The sequence below is a fragment of the Ostrinia furnacalis genome, unplaced genomic scaffold, assembly GCF_004193835.3.
Source record: "Ostrinia furnacalis isolate ACB-3 unplaced genomic scaffold, ASM419383v2 OfSCF5321, whole genome shotgun sequence".
Classification (NCBI taxonomy): domain Eukaryota; kingdom Metazoa; phylum Arthropoda; class Insecta; order Lepidoptera; family Crambidae; genus Ostrinia; species Ostrinia furnacalis.
The window spans coordinates 276,344-299,477 of record NW_021135560.1 but is presented as its reverse complement, the minus strand read 5'-3'; the positions used below and the strand labels follow the sequence as shown (position 1 = coordinate 299,477).

Genomic DNA, 23,134 nt, shown 5'->3' with positions numbered 1-23,134 from the left:
ATACCTTTCAGCATCTTTGGGAAGCGAAAAAAAAAGATGAATAGTAATAATAATAATAATAAAAATTGTTTATTTTATCAGACACTCATTATAGTACATTAAAAATTTTGGAAGATAACAATTGTTGAATCCGGTAGATTACTTTTCGAATTTAAACACCCGAACGCCGCACAATATTTCTTTCTCTTTATGTCCATTTTTAAATAATACTTCGATCATAGAATTATAATCATACTACAACGCACGCCAGCGTCCTGACGAGCGCGCGCGTGACACTCGACTGATATAATACCCGCCGGCGGGGCGCTTCGCTGTAGGTAATTATCGGATGTACCGCGCGGAGTGAGCCAGGCCTGACACTGTGCGAAGTCAGCCCTATATAGTTCCAAAATACTGAGCCCCGATTACGGTAACTTTTAACGTCAACAATTCAGACACGCTTCTCGATTCTGCGATACGATTGGTCAAAACAGCTGACGTACGCTGTTGAACGACCAATCGTATCGCAGAATCGAGAAGCGTGTCTGGATTGTTGACGTTAAAAGTTACCGTAATCGGGGCTCTGGACTGTCCTGTCGATGACATTGATAGTGGGGCGCCACCGTCAATACCGGATCGCTGGTTCCGATTTATGCCATGTTGGAAACCTTATAGTTGAACGATGGTAGCGCCCCCCTGTCATTGAGTTCGGTGGGACAGTTCAGCGTGGGTCATCTATAGCTTCGGCGCAGTGCCGATCACTGACGTTTGTTAACAAAATGGTGCTTGACTCTCGAGACAGGCTAAATTACACCATATTGTTAATGACATTGAGCATACATTTTTTAAAATACCTTCGCGAAGTAAAACTTCTGTACGTAGTACTTTTTATTATTCTGTGCTATTACTACTAAGTAAGGCAGAGTAGAAAAAAATAGATTAATTTGAAAGGATTTACAAACGAGCGCTTCGAAGGGTGGCAAAGGTCTGTGTTAGGTCGTCGTGGTTCACCCTTCATTTGTTTGCCTTCCTATCGTCCCTAGACGGTAACGGCCTCGAAATTAGGTAGGTATTTGCTTTTTTCTAATCTAACTCTTAGCTGACTTTATGCTTAAGTAACTAGTCAGTTGTTTTAAACTTTAGTAGGTACTTATGCATCCACAGTCTACACGTTATCCTAACAGATTTTAATTTTGAGAATGACGTAGGGCATTAAGTTGGTCTATTCCACTTTGATCACCTGGCTTTGATGACCCAGGTGATCAAAGTCCACTTCCAGCGACAATTTAGTGTCCTTTGATCACCCACGGATATGATGCTCTGGGTGATCAAAGTGGACTCCAGTTAAATTATTATTTTAGTGTCCTTTGATCACCTACATACAAATCACACCTCATCTTATACTTAATGTACGGACAAACATTGTTTAGGTAAGTAACGCTTTAAAATATTTCATGCTATAAAAAAATGTCTAAGATATTAAGAAAATGTTTGTACTTACAACAATTGGACATGACGTGTCTATTCAAAGGAGGTGTGATTTGTATGTAGGTGATCAAAGGACACTAAAATAATAATTTAACTGGAGTCCACTTTGATCACCCAGGGCATTATATCCATGGGTGATCAAAGGATACTAAATTGTCGCTGGAAGTGGACTTTGATCACCTGGGTCATCAAAGCCAGGTGATCAAAGTGGAATAGACCATTAAGTTCGCTTTCTCTTTCAAAGTTTTAAAAAATACAGGATAGAAAACAGAAAAATATAATAGGGTAGGTATCAGTACATAATAAACTGCTTGTAACTGATTTGTTTCTTTATATTTTTGATTGGTCGACTTCGCGGTCATAGAAATCTTTTAAAAAATCTTTATCCATAACAGTTTCATCACAATATTTTAATTTTTTTATCATGTCTCTCCTCACTTCATCTTCATCATTGGCCAACATTTCTTTAAAAGCCGCTGTTCCGAGCATGTTTGCGAAAAACTTTCTGTTGTTTGTAAACTTTGGTGCTAATCCAACCGTAGTTTTCGATGGGTAGTTGATGAAGTTCTGAATATTATCCGTTAAGAACCTACAAAGCACTAGACCACATAAAAAAGTAGGAACTCGGTTTTAAGAAAATAATAGGTACCTAAGTGAAAAATTTTTCAGCGCGGGAAAATCTACACATTAAATTTGTTTTAATACATTTTGCTTACATTTGATTCGGCATAGCGGTTGAAAAACAGCGATCAAATAATATGTAGAAATTTAATGCCACCGTTTGAGCGTTTGTATGTGCCTCTAAAATTCTGAAAACATATAGTCAATTTAAAATTACCTATTAAAATTAAATTTCATTACAATACTCAATAGATACCTATTACGAGACATATTTACTTTTTTTGATCAGATTTGCAGATTGAAATAAATAATGACAATATAATTATTAACACATTAAGACACGTCGACCACTTGAACATTTTTTGAGATAATATTACTAATCATTTGCGTAACGTAGTAAAACACCGATAGAAAAATTATAGAGCAGAGAGTATAGGAACAATAACTGCGAATTGACATGTTTTTATAACCCATAAAGGTTATAACAGTCATAAAAACAAATTGTATTTCGCCATCGCCATCGCCATATAATACACAGGCACGTAGAAGGTATTTAACAAATAATTTTTCAGTTGGTAACGTGTTTCGCTCATTGGTCATCCCACCAACCACAGTCTACTAGTAAGGACTTGTGAGGAAGGATTAACCAAGATTCCCAGCATATTACATACAAATTTTCTGCAGGATGTATTTGTATGTATGCTGTGCAGGAATGAAACGTCACGAGAAGTCTTCAGGGTAGATATCAGGGAAGCCGATAAACTCGGAAAATCATTTCTCAAGTGACTTTCAATTTGGATCCCCTCGCGACTGCCACGTCGCTAAATCGAACGATCGTTCCTAAACTTTCTTTTTGAAATCAGTGAAAGCTATTCATTCCCTAAATTGAATTCAGTTGCAGTATACATAAATTGGTTAAACTAAACATTACTTAGGCCGAGTTGTACCATCTAAATTTGACCGTAACTTTGACGATAACCGGTGCTTTTTGTATGGATTTTAACAGATTTTTGACGTTTGTCAAAGTTAAAGTAAGATGGTGCAACCCAGCCTTAATTTGACCTATCAATGGTAAGTAGATACTGTGATACAAAGACGGCCATCAAAATGTCATCAGTATTAGAAAAATGTGGCTTTTTTATTCCTTTCTTTACTCATTGTATAAACGACATTTAAGCATCTTTTTTGAAAACACCATCTATAGTACAATGTGCAATTTTAGGGTAAACTTAATAAAAATCAAGGCTAAGAAAATGAAATTATTTTATTATCATACACATTATTGGTTTTCTAAGTCTAATTTTGCACTATTTTTTTTATCAGGAAAATACATTGATTTGTATGTATACCCACAAGCCGCGGGGGCAGCTAGTGGGTTATGTGGGGTTCTCCCTCCTTGCCAGAAGGGCAGGCCCAACCCAAGTAATACAGTACACTCATAACATGGGCGCAGCTACAAAGTTCTTTTGCCATGAATACAAGAACGACTGAACTGATTTCAATGAAACTTGATAGGAAGATAGTTTAGAACTTGGATTGACATGTGTCTAGGCATTAAACACCCATTTTAGCCATTTAATGATCTTTTTACAAAAAACATTAATGTGACCCTGCAGATTTCGAACAGTAATTTCACTCTTTAAAAATATATTTCGATGATTCCAACTATGCAGTGTTTAATTACTCATTTTAGTAATAAATAGGGATACGTTTCATTTCCGCCGGGCCTGGGTTTTTTTTAGCATTATCCTTTGTTTTGAAACCAGGTAACATGGTTTATTTCTGAAAGGCTGATTTACACGTATTAAGTTAAGTAGGTAACTAAATTTTAACTTTTAAGTGGTTAAATGGCATGTAAACACATGTTGCAAGTTAAAATTCAGTTAACAACTAAATTAGTCTACGCACCTTTACGCGTACCTACTTTAGAATTATGTAGGACCTAAGTATTTGAAATTGAGTGGTAACTCTAACCACGTAATTCTTTAATTTTAATTTAAATGCCCAACTTTTAATTTTATTATTGTTGTTAGATCCCTGACTTTTTTAAAAATTTTGTAAGTTTGATGTTTGTGGTTACGAAGGCGTTACTCCTACCATCTGACATGGCCAATTAGCAAACAATAGTTCACCAACACCGAAGCCAATCTTAATCAAATCAGCTGAGGTTATTATCGCTGACGAGTGTGGTCTGTCTACATTAATTAGGTACCTTGACCACGTGATCACATGAATAACAATAATGATTACCGCCAGGTTAAGTCGTAGAGGGTTGGGGGTTGGAAGTTGCGGAAATTATCATTTTTCTCGCATTCCGGCGCGACGCGGGAGGTTTGCATTTTGAAATGACGTTTGAAATAAATTTCCGCCACCGACGGCGGCGCCGGGGGCGTTCGATTGGAACATTGGCCCGATAATAATTAATTCCTTCAAACCGCATCCGGTTTTCGAGTTCCTAGCGCTCTACTTATAGATTCCATGTTTGTTTATTTCCGTTTGTGTAACAGTTCGGGCTTGTTGCGAGTTTTATCGTCGGGGACGGCGAATGGAAAGGGTGGATAGGTATTTACTAGTGATGGGTAGTATGTATTTGGTGCTGTTATTTTTTATTTGCTTTTTATAAGCGTCTACAAAGTTGGGTATCATTTTTACAGATGGTACGGTACGGAAAGTATGGGATAAAATAGGTAATTTGAAGACTGAATGAAATGTCTATTGGTTTTATATGTCTACTAGCTTTTGCCCGCGGCTTCACCCGCGTGAAATTTAGTTTGTCACAGATCATCATAAATTATGGCCTATATGTTATTCTGGGTTATAAACATTACTGTTAAGTTTCGTCAAAATCCGTTCAGTAGTTTTTGCGTGAAAGAGTAACAAACATCCAGACATCCAAACTTTCGCATTTATAATATTGTAGGATTATTCTTAATCTTATTTCACGATTGTCCAAAGGCACCCCTCTGAATCAGCCATGTCAGGCTAGGGCAAGTATTGGACTCATAATTTAGTCGTAATGTTGAGGGTTAAAACTAGGGTCAATATAATGTTGTGTACAGGGGCCTACGGACGGATGAATGATTTACGACCAGTTGGATTCGGCTTTGTAGCGCAGCTCGGGTGACCTGTCGAGATTTTGATTAACATAATACACTTGTATTTTAATCATTCTACGAACGAAATTATGCGCTTGAAACATATAAAAAATATATTTTTACGGTGTCATTTTTCTTGACCAAATTTCATTCTTCTTCTGTGCTGTGGTGACATAAATGAAAATAAAGAAAATTTGTTATAGGCAGATATCTACAAAAGGTATTTGTTCAATACTAATTAGCGGTGATCGCAGCCAGCTGTCAATCGCAGCCGGCACGTGCCACCGACGCCGAGCAATTAGTCGCGTCAGTCCTCGAACAATGAGTTCACAAAATACTAAGGCCACGTATGTATGTGTTGCTAATGATACTGAAGTCCATACAACCTTGCTCATGAATGCGATTATCATTTAGTAGGTACCTATCGAAGCTATCACACGAGTTCGCATCCACTATGAGATTTGTTTTGATAGAGCTGTAAGAAACAGAAAAGGAAGGCCCTTTCTTCTTTCCTTCTACCTCATTTTGGTTTTTATATACCTCTGTTATGTTAAGTGCCTACATAATCATTGGGAGTTGTAACAACGTGGTAGACACCACGTAATTTACGAGTCACCGTAGAAGTTTGTCATCATGGCTAACTATCCTTCTATCATGGTAATACGGGCGGGAAAAAATGGGTCAGCCCAGACCTTTTTTACCTAGTTATATATGCGTTATTACATCACTGCTGGGTTGAAGATTTCCAAATCTATCTGCCCATCTTATTCACATAACGAAATACTTAGATGACCTATTCAGAGAAATAATTTCGGCACTTACACGAACCCGTTTATGTACGAGATCACGGATCGAAAATGTCCCTGTCTATAGTTTATCCACCATGAAAATGTGTTTAGGAGTATATGTAGTTCAACTGTTGTGTTAATTCATATGAGTACTCTGATAGTAAAACGGGTCCGGCCGTGTCGCTGTGTAGAGACTCTTGAATTGAACAGTGTTAAAAATATTGTTACAATAAGTATCTGTAAGTTTTTTTGTTCTCCTGATAATTGGAGATTCTGCCTCTCATTGCTATACAGAAACAGAGCTGGCTGTCAAGAGCACCGGCCCCGGGCCGCAGGCTCTATTACTCCGGACCTTTTTCTGCTCACCCATTTTTGTCTTCTTACGAAATAATTCCAACGTCCTATTCGCTAAGATGTCGAACAAAACTTTAATTAGATATTTATTAAAACGATCTTTGTGGAAAGTTAGTTAAACCTACGCCTGACTTGTTAACTGGACAATATCGGTAGAATCTCAAGTAGAATAGATCTCGTACTTGTACTTCAGTACATAACTATATGAATTTCTTGCGAAACATGTTTAATGTAGGTATTTGAGGAATAATAATTGTCTACAAGTAGGCACCTATAGTATAGACTAAAGCCGTAATATGTTATGACTCTCAAAACTATTGATTGAAACTCAATTTCAAGCTTGTGATTGGTAGAATTTCAATAGGTACCTAGACCAATTAATTTCATGCTTGAATCTATTCTAGATGTAGTGTAAATTGGTACTTGATCTCATTCCAAGAAAAGATCACTTATTCTTTGATTTAAAAAAGCGAGAATAATGAGTTTGTCTTGTTGTGGAAATATTCATTATGTTGAACGAGGTAGGTGTGTAGTATTATCTCAAGAAACTATAATGGTCCAAATGATAGAGAATGTCCCAGTTCCCGTCATTGCAATGTTTGAAATTTGGCCTATCTGAAATATTATTGATTTACTAACAAATATTAGGTGGAATACCTACGATTGGTATTTTAGACCTTATTATGGGGTAGGGGTCCGGAAATGGAATGCACGAGGGTCAACGTTAGTCAACTGCTCTATATTGAATTCTCCTCTTTGATCAAAGTATAACAAAAGAATAAATATATCTCGGAATAACAAAAAATGGCCTTTTCGATTATTTTACGAGCAGTCTAAAATAATGGGCTTTTGAGTTGTAATAGCTGAAAAACCATTGTTTTGTAGTGAGAAATCATATAAGAGGCGAAGAAGACACACAAAATGTTGAGGCATTATCACATTATCTCAGGTTCTTATTTTCAAAATAGAATAGACCTTTGAAGTCTCTAATAAAAGCTGATTGATGTTGCTTGAAAGGCATTATCTAATTTTATATTTGGAGTAGGTACCACAAGTTATAACCATACAGGCCTGTATAATACGATTGAAATCGATGTGACTCAGGCAATCGTTCCCATATATGTATCCTGCCGAGCATATTTGAAAAAGTAATCTATGGACGCATTGAACAATCCTGTGGTGTTATTCCATGCATTGTTTGTTTTGTCCCCCTACGCTATGGGCCACATGGTACTGAAAAGTCATAATAAATTAAATTCCACCTTTCTATTTTAGGAATACAATTTGGGTGAACAAAAAACACCTACGTTAATGGGTATACCTACATAATTCGTGTAAAATTATTTCCATGGCCTACTTAAAAATATCTTTAGCTGACATTGTAGAACACCTATTTTTAGAACGGTAAAATGTTATTATTTGTTAATCCTTTTTCTTTTAACTAAAATTTGTTTTTATTAAACCTTGTGATAGTTTCCCGTTAGTACGGTTTCCGAGAAATTAAACCCGTAAAGGAGGATCTTTTTTTAACGTTATTTACTTGTTTCTAAACTAAAGATCGCGCTGGATGCTGGAATGTCTTCCCGCTTCAAATTTTCTTGGGCAATTTATTTCTGCTTCTCGCTCCCTCCACAATTAAATTTAAAGTGAACCGTGGGAGACTCCGGTGTAATGTTGTTTTGATTTAAGGGAATTAATTAATATTAACTTCTCTCAGTATACTCACTTCAATGGAAGGACATAATGACTTAATGATCTACGCCTGTAATGTTCTATCTTTGCTGAAAATGAAAAAATACTAACGAGATTGAATAAATCATGATTAGGAATATAATATTTATACATATACCTATATAAAATAAAATAGTATGTATAATATTCTCCAGTACTTCTATATACATATATTTGCATGCATTCCCTACCTATACTCCACTATACCATCTTACGTACTTTCTTATTATTCTTACAAAGAAAGTGGATATGAAGTTGTTCGACCTCTGTAAGCGTAGATGAGTTTCAAGACGGAAACTTTATGAAGAAAAAGGTCTGTTTATTAGCTTTGAAAGTACCCGACTCAGCAAAATTACATAGCATTTGTTAGGTAAGCACATAAAATTGTTGTTTATGGTATAACCATTTTATTTATGAAATCAGGCTTAATTGAGTCACGCGTTGATCGTAGAGCCGGTTCGAATTAGCTAAACATAGGGTTGCATGGCTGAAATATTTATAGGGCCTGCCAATTACGAATTCGCACGACAGCTGCGCTCTAATGGAGTATTTTGTAGTCGCTCTAGCTTCAAATGAACGGGCCAAGTCGCAGATGTGCCGCTATGTCGCCGACGATCTTACGATTACTTACCTCAAGACATAAGAAAAGCTAGATCATGCTTTTCTTATCTATTATTTTTTTAGCATGCAACTCATCCTTATCATAAACACTACTAGAAACTTATAATTAGTTAGGTACAAAATATTGATAAAAATGTTACTTAATTTATATTTCCACAACTCTACCAAAATTGGTCGTAAATGTTAGAGGGACACATAGTGCATGGAATCACAACACCTTAAATAATGTTTGTTCTTATCATTTCAGTATATTTATGGAACAAATATTTAATTAATAATTAGAAATATTTTATAATATTGAGATAAGTTGTAAATAATTTTACTGTCGCTTGCTCCGCTGCGGCTCTTCGCTTGTGCCTACCCTCCAAAAGACGAAATCGCAGCCTCTAGTCGTCGCCTTCAAATGCTTTCTTGCATATAATTTTAATTTGGCCTGAATACAATTTATTTGTAAATAAGATAATTTTGATTGAATTTTCGAACGATTTAAAGGTCCATCTATTTACCTAGACATAACAAAAGAAGTTATTATAATGTATATACATGTAGTTATTAGTTTGTAAAGACTTGAACCATCAATAGCACAGTCAATAGGTTCTTCAGGACAAGCATTGTTGTTATCACTTTATGCCCTCAGTTTTCATAGATCGTTTCAAATGTTTCAAACACTTTTGAACAACAAATATATACCGACACTTTTAAGGATGCATTTGTTATGTACAGTCACGGAATGAAAAGGTTCGTCAGTTTTCAAATTGATTCCTTCAACGAATCGCGAGCACATAATTATTACCTTTTGAAACTATGTTACAGAATAATCTCGAGTTAGAGAAAATAATCTTTAACTGTTCGTCAGTAAAGTTCAAAATTATTCAGATCAAAGTTGTTTGACGATTTATCTTGTCAAGAAGATTATTATGATTGATAAACTAAAACCTTCTTGTTGGTTCAACCTGCCATTATTATTTCTTATAAAATGAAAAAAACTATTGTCAATTGGTCAATGTCATCATTGCATTGCACTGATGGGATAGAAAAATAAACAAGCAAAACCTTATTCGTTAGCAAACGTCATATTTATTTAAATGTTAGCAGCACTGTTTCTTGCACTGTTATGTTGGCAGGTTTGACTCTTACAGTACCTAGTGCAAGCGAAAACCTACACTAAGGTGACGAACCTTTTCATTCTGCGACTGTACTTTGTTTGATTTGTTTTGCTTGATATTAAAATTGATTATAAATTATTAAAAAAAATGATGAGAAAATGGCGACACGTTTTTAGAAATGAAAAAGCCTTACGAACAAGTTGTAACTTTTCCAAAATATTTCTAAAGTTGCGCGCTGTCGGTTGGTTGATAAATGTTTTGCAGAAATGTCGGAGACTGACATTTTATTTTATTTGTGTCCGCGGTAGGAGCTCGGCTCCTGAAACCGGTGAACTGTTTAAATGAACACGAATCAGAGCGCGGATGCACGGGCGGCTGACCGCTCGGCGCTCCGCCCTGTGGGTACCCTTTCAAGATGCGCAGCGTTCTCTTGCCTCTACAAACGAATTTACGTGGGTTGCAGACTGTAGAGTGCGCCAGCGTCGCTCGTCTGCACTACGAAAGGTGACTGAAGCTTGTTTGTGACTCTACATAAATGTTTCGATGTTTAGTCTAGCTGAAAGCTTTTGTGCTGCGGTTGGATTGGTACGTTAGAACGTAGACTACTTGCAAGGTTTAATACGTAATTTTTTTTTGTTTATGGGATAACTACTGCCACTGAATTGAAAAATATTTAAAATAAATTCATTGATTGAAGTGAATTTGATACACCTAATCATGCTAGATGTTCTGTTTGCCTGACACGTAAAGTTTACCCAGGGAATCGTGCTCCGTCACATCGCCGTCGCGCCAGCATACTCGTAAGCAATGAATTTGCGTTTGTTTACTCAACTAAGAGCACATACGAGTACATGTGGTTTGATCCCTGCATACTGCGTAGCTATATCTGTAAATAAAATATAATTCTATAATATGTGTGACAAAAGAAACCGAATTCGTAGATCTAGTATTAAACGGTTTTTTCTTACCTTTAATCCATAAAGTATCTGAAAAACTGAATAGGTACTATTAAAGTGACGACAACGTGGGATTCTCCTTTTTATACAAAACTAGCTGACCCGGCGAACTTTGTTCCGCCTTAATGGCAATAAATAAGCAGACTTTTTTTTATTTCGAACGGGATAAAAAGTATCCTATGTCCTTCTCCTGGCTCTAAACTACCTCCCTGACAATTTTCAGCTCAATCGGTTCAGCCGTTCTTTAGTTATAAGTGGAGTAACTAACACGACTTTCTTTTATATATATAGATATTTCCTCAAAAGTAAAATTGCTTGAAACAAATGAACTAAAGACTAAACTAAAAGCGAGATAATTTGTTTCCAATGAACTGTAAAGTGCAATGGATCGTAAATTTTGGTGATGTTTTAGGGGTCCGAATAATGTGAAAGGGTTTATAGTGAGGAATTGTCTTATCTTTAGAACTCAACAAAACAACAGGTTGATCGAAATGCTTTACCCCGATATTAAATTGCTTTGTTACAAAGTGCCTACTTTACTTTCCATGTTTATTGTTTGCTTGATCTGATAAAATAAATTAAAATACATATAATTATGTATCTAGTATCTATGTAATACCTAAGTAGGTACACCTTATACAAATCATAGCAATTTTATGTGTAGAATATCTATGTCGAAATCACTATAAAAGTAGATATTTTTACCGTATTTTTTTATCTTGAATATTAAACCAATAATATGATTTTGGTTATTAAAATAACTTACTTATAATGTCAGTTTTGGCCTTAATACTTTCTGTACATACAACAGCATATAAGACTACATTTTTGCTCCAAAGTAGCATCTACGAGTTTACTTAGATGTAGCTTCGTACGTACAACGAAAATGAGCCTTACTTCTGAAGATTTTTGAGAATTCGTCCCATAAGGGACCTAAGTGAGGATGAAAGTATGAATGGAAGTTCGTCATTTTTGTGGATAAAAGTGGTTTTTAAATATTACCGTTGGGAAATGTGGCTCCCGTAATATTATATTTTTCTTACCACCCACGTTTTATTATGAGTCTGTGAACCATTCAAAAGTAGTTTTTAATATTTTTAAAGTAAACTACATTAATCATTTGTAATCTACACCATTTGTTTTATTACTGGTGTTGGAGTTTTAAGTCAGGTTCCTTTACTTTACTTTTTCAATAAAATGCTTGGTCTTTTATGCAAACTCAGTCAGCTATTCAAATGGCACGGTTAGAGCGATAGTAGGTATCACTTCTCGCACCATTAGTTTTCAGCCATGAGTTTGGTGTAATTCGTAAAATATGTTTCAAAGATATGGCTTGGTTTGCTTAAAGTAAGTTCAGTGAAGTAAAGTTTATTGGCAATTCAGGCTTTATTTATTATGCAGGGTCGTAAATGTGATAATTTTGAAATAACGCAAGTTTGTACGAATGCAAAATATTTTATAACAATACATTTAATCCACTGTGCATGTGAACTTCAGAATTTGTAATTTAGACATTTCAAAATATTTGCACAACAAAGTAATAAATTGACGTTTTTAATAAAATTGACCGCGTGTGATTTTATGAGTTCGAATATATCAGGGATTTTCGGCCAAAAAACTAATCTCCGTCCGGATACTTAAGTAGAAATATTACTTACCGACAGGAAGCTGAGCAATATTTCTTGTATCGTGCGTGATTCTCTAATCCGCAACTTTACGGATCGGGCAAGGTACGTTGCGTGATACGTAACGTTCGTTTTTCTATCGGATTTCAGTTCAATCTAATCTCATAAAGGGCGGGGGCATCCGCTTCGAGACACAATATTTCACTTTTTATGATGTAGGTGGCATCCCGAGCGCCGTAAAAAATATAAAGAGAAAGAAAGTGCTGCGGCGTTTTTACGACGCCTTTAATAGTGTCGCAGCGCTAGTTGGGAGGCTTTTTATAATGAAAAGTGTGACACATATTGTTTTCCCTCCTGTAATGGCCGTGCTATTTTTAAGTTACAATTTCAATGTTCAAGGATGTCTCGTTATGATTACGTGTTAAAAGTTTGTTTTTGGTGAGACGTTTTTACGGACATAGTAAATAAATAGTTTTCATTAGACATTAGACAGTTAGCAACGTAAGGCTATGTGGTTTAAGATTTCAGTAGGCGCTTCAGCGTGAAGCTTGACGTAATGGCTGTCGATGTAGATGCTCTATGGAGATTCGTGTGAGTAAGCACTTGGCCTACATCCTACATCACTGCTGTTTCAGCGCACAACACAACGCAGGCATGATTTACAAAGCGACCAACGTGCATTTGTCCGTGCCAAACCGGCGTCCCGTCGGACTTTAACCTCTATGTCAAGGAAATTCTCGTCTTAAATTTGAAGATATGCCACGAAATTATTTCGGCATATTTTTAGTTAGAGGCGCACAATCTGTTGGGCAATAAGTCACGACTGTCAATACAACGACAGAATATAAAACATTAGTTCCCCCGGGGCGAGCTCTCATATTTCAAGGAGGCGTGTGCGTGCATTTTGAATCACACTACTGTGATTGATTAAAGTGTCGACCTTCACCAGATCTCGATCCCGGACACCGCCTCGAGAGCCTGTCTAATGAAAACAGACCGACCAATAAACAAGATTTTGATAAATTACTCATCCATTGCTCTGCGAACATTAATACTGATTAGATTTGTTTACGAATTCATCAAAATCTGTCTGTCACTGATTATGCTTTTATTTATTAACTAAATATTATTTTTAATTAATGCCATGTCCTAAAAATCTTTTTTTGTGTTAAAAAACTGACTAAAAAGACTAATTGTCGAATTTATAATCCATTTTCAACAACGTATGCAAAATAAACTTGGAACAATACAAAGAAACGCAAAAAGGGTTTGTTATTAAACCGCCTGTTGAATTAATAGAAACGTAATACAAATATACAGAGGGTAAAACGGACTCAGTTTGCGCAATTAAGACAGCGATTGCGTGTTATCGTTTGCGGAATAAAAACTGCGGCTGTTGTTACAGAGAGGAGAGGCAGCCGCAGCGAGGTTAATGAGAATGGGCGTCATTTCGAATCGCGCCTCATGGGCCGAGGTGGAGCGGGCAATAAAGTTTTACGCCACGACCCTTATTACGGTTCCCACGGCGCGCCCGCCGCCGGACAGCGCGATTAACAATGCGTAAACTGATTTACTCGCTAGATTTGTGGCGCATCGTACTACACTTATACAGGATTACGTTACGTTTGACGACTAATTACGCCTAATGCCCGGGCCCAGATTACAATTTCTAGCTCTGCTTTTTGCCAACATAATTCCATTACCCAACTTGGGATAATTAGATGTTGCCCTGACACTTTGCCTACGTTTATCCGTAATATTCTTCTGGAGTGTTTAAATTAAAATAAATTAAAGGCTACTGTCAGTCAGGTACTCTTTCACATCTTATTATAATAGGCAGTTATTATATTCGGCTAAGTTTAGTATTTCGGCTAAATTTGGGTAACACGTAATTCGTACACTACGCATCCATTTTTTTGAAATCCTATTGATAAAACAAGTTAGTTGCAAAAAAAAATAATAGCCAATGTTTGCGCTGATTGATTCCAATATTTCACCTTCAAAATATATTGCCTCCAATTCGTGGATGCATGGAGCAACATCGCACCTGCTATGAAGCGCCGAAATATTTGACGTGCGTGTAATGTTAGACTCGTAGCGTGTTCACCAATGGCCTTTGTTCAAAATGCCAAAAATATTCGGAGTTCTGGGAATCCGAACGTGTTTAAAGTGAAATGTTTATATTTAAATTCGAATACTTATTTGAATGTGATAAAATTTAATAGCTTATGTTTCGTTAATACAGGCTGTAGCAGAAGTTGGTAAAAACGAAATACAGTTAATCGGAATATTTTGAGTTAGCTGTTCTATCTAGCATACCATTCGGTTGAGATAAGCCCTTTGAATATTTTTTTTAATACTGTAAACAGATCTCTGCCTCGAACTCGATATATAATTAGTATTTTTTCCAGGAAATGAAACATTTTTGCCACGCTAAACTGGCATTGCTGAGTTTTGTATTTAAGAGTAGGTATTACTTCTGTTTTCACCTCTCATAAAACGTAGATACCTACTAACTTGTAGTACATCTTAACTTTATCAGTGATTCCAGTGCGTAGTATGTACCTATCATTATTGTTTTTAACTAAGATGTATTTAATACTTCAAATACCTATAGCAATTTAAAAACATTAAAAACCATGAAGGCAGTACCTACTGACTTGTGCCATAATATGCCCAAAGCAGAAGAGAGGTGTTGGGAAGGTAAAATAAAAGCAACGATGAAAATAAGAGTTTAGTGTTTCGCTACGGAACGCGGTAATGAGTAGTGCGGCTACGAGGCTACGAGTTTACCGTAGCAAAGAGCCTACTACGCTGTTTCATTTCTTAACTAGTAGTAATTTGGGGAGTGACGATGAAATTGGTGCAATTTCGTAAATTACCTGGACCTAGGTAACAATGTAGGGTTCCGTAGCTGCCAAGGGGACCGGTTCATTAGGTCTGCGAGCCAGGAGCACGGACACGGCCGCGTCAGCAACTCGCCCTCGTTACCCTAATGACAGCGATTTTGTTCCGGGGAAGGTGCACTTTTAGTTCCCGGAACAGTTTACTGTTACCGGTCGCTAATGGCGCAATGCTTCGGCTTGCTCCACGTCTATTTTGTTACTTAATCACTACCGTCTAACTAAGACAAGCGTTTTACTGGACTGTTGAAAGTATTGTTGTTTGTTTGCAAACTTTTTCATAAAGAGTTTCGAAAGCAGGTCAGGAGTAAAATTGTTTTGAAGTGCACAACGCATTAAAGAATCTCAGTTTTCGTAGTTTTTCTCCTGATAACTATTGATGGCAGATAAGTACATTTATATTATTCTCTTAGGTTTAATTTGTCATCATTATTTCGCAAAGTAAATGGGCCATTGAGAATAGTATATCAATAAAAATAAATCAAATGCAAGTTGGATTCGCGCACTAAGGGGTCCGCCGTACCCTCACATCTTCCTATATTTCAATTCTCCTATTTCTTTTTTTTCCACTTAATTATGATATTAATTAATTTCAACATGATTCCTTGCATTCACACTACTATGCCTTTGTGAGAAATGGATTCTTTGCTAACAGAAAAAACAACTAATTGAATGAACGACTAACCGATTGATACATACTTAGATGGACAATGAAGGGATCCCGTTTCTTTTTTTTTAATTTTGAGGCATACTGTTTTAATCTATACTTATAATAAATCTGTAGAGAGGTAAATTCTGTACATGAAATATATTTTCAAAATAACTATCAGGGGGTAATTAGTGATCGATACTGATGCCAAAAATGCAATCAGTAAAATTTTTGTCTGTCTGTCTGTCTGTCTGTATGTTCCTTATAGAAACAAAAACTGCTCCACGGATTTTAACGAAACTTGGTACAATTATTCTTCATACTCCTGGGCAGGTTATAGGTCCACGCGTACGAAGTCGCGGGCGGCCGCTAGTATATTTAATATAAGCAAAATTCTGACGGCGACTGTACAAAGCTGTTTGAATTTCTTTGATTCGATCGAATCATTATTTCCAGGTATTCGTTTTCTTGTTAGTACCCACTGATGTAAAGGATTTTCCTTTTTTATTCGGTTTACCGCGAAAACCCGCCATTTCCTGACTATGATTTATCTGGCGGTCTCTAAGCTGAGGGTCACTTTAATAAATGTATTCGGGTAAGGTGCTCCCTGAAATAGATGGGAATGCTCCGAATGCAATAACCTAATATACGGGGGATATATCCGCCCGGCACTCCATGAATTATTTCTTAATACTCCCAAGTCTAAACTGCAAATGCTACCACTTACCAGGATTAGCTGAAGACATTCGACATTATACATAAGACAATTTTCCTTATAAATAAATTAAAATACTGAGAATACGTTAAAGCACGAACAGAAAAAGCTTGCTACGTGACGTGGGATATAAGCTGACACCTTTTTCAACGGAATGTATGTGTTCGCAAAAGTCATAAATTTGGCATTAGGCCGTAATAAGTACACGTAACATACGCAAGGTGGTTGAAATACTCGAATGCGACGTTTTCGTCCTGAAAACATTCAGGAAGGGACAAGAAAAGTTCAAATAACCCAAATTAAGGATCGCAATAAAGTGACCCTTTGGAAAACCTTGTGGGAGCAATTCATGAAAATGCTAGTCGAACGTTTCAGTAAAGATGTTCGAAACAGTATAAAGAAAGGGTTGGATAAAAAGGTGGACTTCAGAGCTGACCGTTAGTTCATTGCCTTTGTCCAGATAAAGGAGCGTCGCGGAACAGATACCTCCGGGACACGGCGACACACTGCGATTGTCAAGCACAGGCCTGTATTTCTTTAATCTCCTTTGCTAAAGCGCATTTAGCTTCGCCTCTTACTTCTCAGAACTGCAGGACGTATAAGTTTATGTATTTTTGTGGAAGCAGCTTAAAGTCTCAGCACTCTATTAATGATTTTTAGCACATATCTATTCGGAATAATTGATAATTTTTTAAATAAATAAAGGTGAAAAGCTATGTAGGTTTTGAGTGCCAATAATATTTTGAAAAATAACGCATGTACTTACTTACGTATAAAGTTATAGTTAGCATATAAAACATTTTCTACACTAAAGTTGTGGGGCAGATTTTCCTCTTCCAATAAGCTTTTTCTTCGCTACTTTATACCAAAGTTCGAAACGGCTATAAACTCATAAAAGTATGAGGCAAATCCGTAACATTTTCCGTCTACTAGCTTCATAATGTAATATAAAGTCTGTAAGCTATTCAGCAATAATAACTTATCGTTTAAATCATGCTATCCTGCCGGGAGAGCCCAACAGGGAGCAATCTCTGCTAGAGAGCAACCGAAAAATATTACGTACACTTACAAATACTTGCGTCCTCGAAATAACGTATTAGGGAGCGCCGAGTATGACATAAATAGTGGCGGTGTGGAAGTCAGTTGACTATATAAAAATAAGGTTGAGGGTATAGCGGCGGCAGCAGGGCGCCGGCGCCGCGGCTCGCGCCCTCGGTCCACACAGTTCGCGGCCAGACCCGCTGGCGCCCGCGTGCCGGCCGCTCGTCCCGCCCGCCCGGTGCACTGCGCTCACGTGTCCTCGCTGCACTCGCACGACGGTCGCCGAGCATGAGTGACAGCCGCCCGACTGCCGCGACAACTTGAGTGTCAGTGCTGGAGTGAAGTTACAACTATGCTTTATAACCGTAGAACACAACAACTTTGTGCAATCGTGAATCGCGACAACTCTTACAAATCATGTCAACTTCAGTTCCATTTGGTTCTTAATCCAGCCTAAAATTGGACCAACAAACAGTGTCGATCATGGCTTTATCTCTTAAACAGTGTTTACTTTTAATTATTGTATCGTCGTGGCAAGTTACGAATTTGGCTTCGACGTGCCCAGAAATATGTTCGTGCAGTAATAACGTGACTTTATGTCAAAGATGTTCTTATAACATAACATTGAGAGAATATACGAAAGTATATCGTATGGTGGTGTGCTGTAATGAAGACAAACAGCTGGAATCTTTGCCGCTGAAGTATGGAAACAAAACTCTTACGGAATTTTCAGTGCATTACCCCAGTACGTGCAACGTCAGTACTGTTGATTTTGATTTATCAGCAATGGATACTCACTCACTTATAATTACAAATAGCAATATTGTCAAGATAAACCTCAATATAAAGACACAGAATGTGCAAGAAATTGATTTGTCCGCAAATAAGTTACAAATAATTAAAAAAGGCATCTTCAATAAATTTATTAATCTAAGGAAACTAGATCTGAGTAAAAATAGGATCATAAGTGTGATAGAAGAGTCTTTCAGCGGATTAAACAAGCTCGAGTCCTTGGATTTATCTGAAAACAATTTGACCTTGTTAGCGAATGTATTTACACCGCTCAAGAACCTTCAGCATTTGAATCTTAGCAGGAATAATATAGAATTTATTCATGAAAATTATTTTAACAACTGGTTACTGCAACATTTGGACGTGTCGCACAATAATTTGAGGAAACTTGCACCGGGAGCGCTGCAGCTGTTGCCGAACTTGGCGCGTCTTCTGCTGACTGACAACCCGCACCTGGGCATCACGCAACTGGACACGCAGCTGCTGGTGGGCACCGGCCGGCGCTTGCAGCAAATCGATGCATCGAGGACCGGTCTCTATCAAGTTCCCGAAGCTTTCACACACTCTGTCCGTTTCCTATCGTTGGTAGGAAACCGCATATCTTCAGTTCGCTGTGGCGATTTAGATAGCTATCCATTGCTTCAATCCCTAGACTTTTCAGACAATAAAGTCACATCTGTTGAAGATGATTCCTTGGGAAGACTCGAAATGCTTTTATTTTTAAACTTGAATAAGAACCTTCTGACCAGCGTTCCGAAATCTTTACCGGATGAGCTTAAATATTTATCTATGAACAACAATCTAATTAGAAATCTTTCTATACCAGATTTTAAAAATCTGCCCAATCTTCGTATTTTGTTATTACAAAACAATCAAATACGTTACATTGAAGACCACGTGTTTGATGATTTGCTTTCCCTGGAAATGTTAGATCTTTCAAATAATCCCGTTCAGTCCTTCTCTTCGAGTACATTCGATGGGCCTCTTTCGTTGCGAGATCTCAGGCTCTGTTATTTAAATCTCTCGGTCCCAGAAAAGGATGGTTCATTTCCAATGTCAAATCCGGAAAGCGTGCAAATGTTACACCTACAGTCCAGCCCGGGCCTAGCTCGACAATTACTGGCCGATTCAGCTGCGTTAGCTGCTTTTTCCCACTTACAGTACTTAGATCTAAGAATGAATAACCTTTCTGAAGTTAGGAATGACCTACTTTTTTACTTGAGTCAACTAAAGACACTGAGACTGCACGGTAATAAAATAAACTGCAGTTCTGAAATGTGGTTAAAGGACTGGATGACTTGGAACAAGAGTTTATCAAATGGAGAGACGTGTTATTACTCTACATCAGAAACTAAGACCGATGTAACAAAATACAATTGTACCTTCCCCGAAACATTCACTATAAGCGAAAGCTTACCACCTGTAAACTTGTATAGTACTGAAATGATTAACAAATTACTTCGATATTACGGCTACCTCAATAACAAAACAGAAAGAGCTAAACACGAGACAATCAATTACCCCGATAAAGGTAATGCTGTTTTTGCGAACAAGTCGTTAACAATAAATCAGAGAAATAATTTACAACCACAGATAGTACGCAACGACAGCACGACATCAAGATACGAAAATAAAATTCCTTATACCGATTATTTCAATGAAAGCTCTGCTGCTAAAGTTAGAGAATCGACTAAAGTTTTGGAACAAAATAAAATCCAAAACGATCAGTTCAGTATTGATCACAAGTTTTTAGATATTGAACCATATGTTTACTCACCACCTAAAGATACGGGTAAATTGTATCTGGATGAGGTCAGTCCTCATAAAAATAGATCTGGAAAACGACTAAATACTCCAACTAACATAGTGAGTAAAATGAATATGGATGAAATATCCAAAAATGAATCAAAATTAAATTTATTGTCACCTAATTCAAGTGGAGTAGAAAACGACACTGCGGAAGCTGATTCGACTAATTTGAATAAAAAAACAGAATTCTCTCCTTACCAGTCTACTCATACAAGCTACGCACAATACCTAGGAACAGGCATTGTATCGACCCTAATAGTGATGTCCTTAATTTTATGGGCAAGCTTCCGATTGAGATACAGAAGAAGACGGGTACCAGCTGTTACAATAGAGCGAGAGGACCAAATAGAGGTGTCCAATATATCCGGCGGGGTGCTTTGGTGACACTTGAGAGCAGCCGATCCTACACCCTTCGAATACGACTCACTTTTGACGTAGCACTAATGTGAGTATAAAATCTATTCAAATTTCGATGTTTACGTTAATTTCATATCTTATTAAATTAAGTAGAGTAGTAGGTGTTTGATTATAGTTGGTTAACAAACGGAATATGTCTCTATTTCATACACTCTCTGGTCTACGGGTACCTTGATTGATACTGGTAATTAACGGTGTTTAAAACGAGTGTCTGGTAGATGTTGTTTTATGATGGCTATAAATACGCCTTGTTTGTTTCAGTTCGAAGCGGTCGGCTGCTTGATGGAGGGGCGGTGTTATGTGATATATGGACGTGCGTATTTTTTTATGAAATAAGTACAAATAGAGTGATGGGCTGGACTGCAGAGGCTAAGCGTTGCCCTCGTTTCTAATATGTAAATAATTGTTTTGCTGTTTTATCGATGACCATAGAAATAGAAATATTTTTGTGCGAAGTCGTAGAGACATTGTGAATTTGTGATTAATATTCAAAGTTTTTCATTTCAAGATATTACCTACTAATTGTAGTTGTAATACATGCCCTAAAGCCATTGTTGCTGGCGAATTATGACGGATACTTATGACAAGCAATAAAATGATACATATTTTATTTTTTCATAATTAAAATAATTGTCAGCAAAAATGGCTTTCTTAATTAGTAAGGCATTGGGTGTGTATTTGTTTAAAACGTTACTAACTATACCAAAACTTTTGCAAAGAGCATTCGGGTTACTCTCGGACTGTATATCTTATGAGTATATTTTCTATTCCATGTATTTGATATAATTTCACGTACAAACCACGTATTCTGCTACGAGTCGTGCGTGTCAATAATAATTCTCTATTATGAAAGGTGTGAAGCTCTCTAACATTATTAAAGCGGGATATTAAGCATTGTTGTATTTCGAGAGTAACCCCACAGATCAAGTCTTCCCTGTTAACCCTTTGTAACTATTAACATAATGATATTGCTAATTATCGTGTAGCGTGCCCGATTCAAGTGCCAAATGTTGTTTCTAACGCCAAATTGTTTATCGCTCTGTTTATTTCTCATAGAAAGATTCATAGATTTACTTTTGGCTATTTTAATCTAATTCCATTTTATGTGATGTTTTATTTAATGTTACCCTAACTTCGATAATGTTCTTATCATTATAGTTTTATCGAAACTCACGGCAAAATTGTAATTACGAGTACTTCTTTATGTTATAGACACCAAATACATAATTAGTGTAAAATTGTATAACTGGTTTAAGATTCAATAGTTTGTTTGTATTCGATTGACGTTACATAAAAAAAAATACATTTCATTCATCATCCTGAAACTAAGGTTGTAACTTGATATATAACATTTTGAAAACAATGATGTGTAGATATATGTTTTTACGTGAATTGTAGTTTATGATGTACAAACGGATAGTCAAGATTTAATAAATAAATAGCATGAAATTGTGAAAATGAATTTTACGGAATACTTACCCAATTTACTTAAGCTCCCCAAATTATTATTTATTTAGCAAGCAATAACTCTCTAAGCTAAAGAGCCTTTTTACATTAGCGTAAAATAATCGCGGCGATATCGCAACTTGCTTACTGCGATCTCGCTTCACTAATAAATAAATAGCTAGTGTAAAAAGGGTCTTTGTACATGTACAGCTGTATAAATAAGATTTATTAAAGAGACATTTCACTTCCACCCGAAGTGATAAATATCGTGAAAATATAACAAGCGAATCGAAAATAATTTTCCTTGCGATTTATCTAAAGAAAATCGTGTTCACTTAAAAGAAAAGAAGTGAACGTAGATAATGATTTTTCAATATTTGTATTGACAGAGAAAATAAGAGGCGCCTACGCCTTTTATATGCCTGTAGGGTGTTTGGGATTGGTTTGCACAGCGAAATCCCCGAATAAATCGCTTTATTAATTTCTTGAATATAATAATGTAGCATAGATTTTTGTTCAATGGTGTTACAGATAAAATCGGATACAGTATCGTACTTTGTATTTCTCACGTGTAATAAGAGAAATTCAGTAAGGAAACAATTTATGTAAGAAAAACAGATTAACTCAAAAATATTGTGCGTGTAAAATTAGTTCTATAAATTGGTAAGAATGTGTTAGGCGTTCGTTAGAACATCTATTTAAACTTAAGTGTTACTTAATTACGCAAAATGATGTGGTATTTAATTTTATTTATATTAGTATAATAATTTGATCCGAGAAAAGGTTCCCGCAGGAATGTATGGTAATTAAGTCGGCCGCTTTAGCTCAAGAGTCTTACACACTAGCATTTTACAGTATTCTGGGTAAGAGCTTCTAGCCAAGTTGTTATATTTTATCGTTTTGATAAGCCTTTACTTAATCCTACCTGAATGTGAATCAAAAGAAAATACGCATAAAGAGTTACCCAAGTGTATAAATGTGCCTACGTTACGGTACGC

General features: G+C 36.5%; 1 protein-coding gene across 1 annotated transcript; it reads left to right on the top strand.

Annotated features, from left to right (window-relative positions):
* Window positions 1-17,893: 17,893 nt before the first annotated feature.
* 2mit (leucine-rich repeat-containing protein 2mit) lies at window positions 17,894-22,118 on the top strand. The gene is made up of 2 exons (XM_028315805.1): window positions 17,894-20,718; window positions 20,952-22,118. Exon 1 carries the CDS (start codon window positions 18,156-18,158, stop codon window positions 20,655-20,657), a length of 2,502 nt encoding a protein of 833 aa, XP_028171606.1. The 5' UTR covers window positions 17,894-18,155; the 3' UTR covers window positions 20,658-20,718; window positions 20,952-22,118.
* Window positions 22,119-23,134: the final 1,016 nt, after the last annotated feature.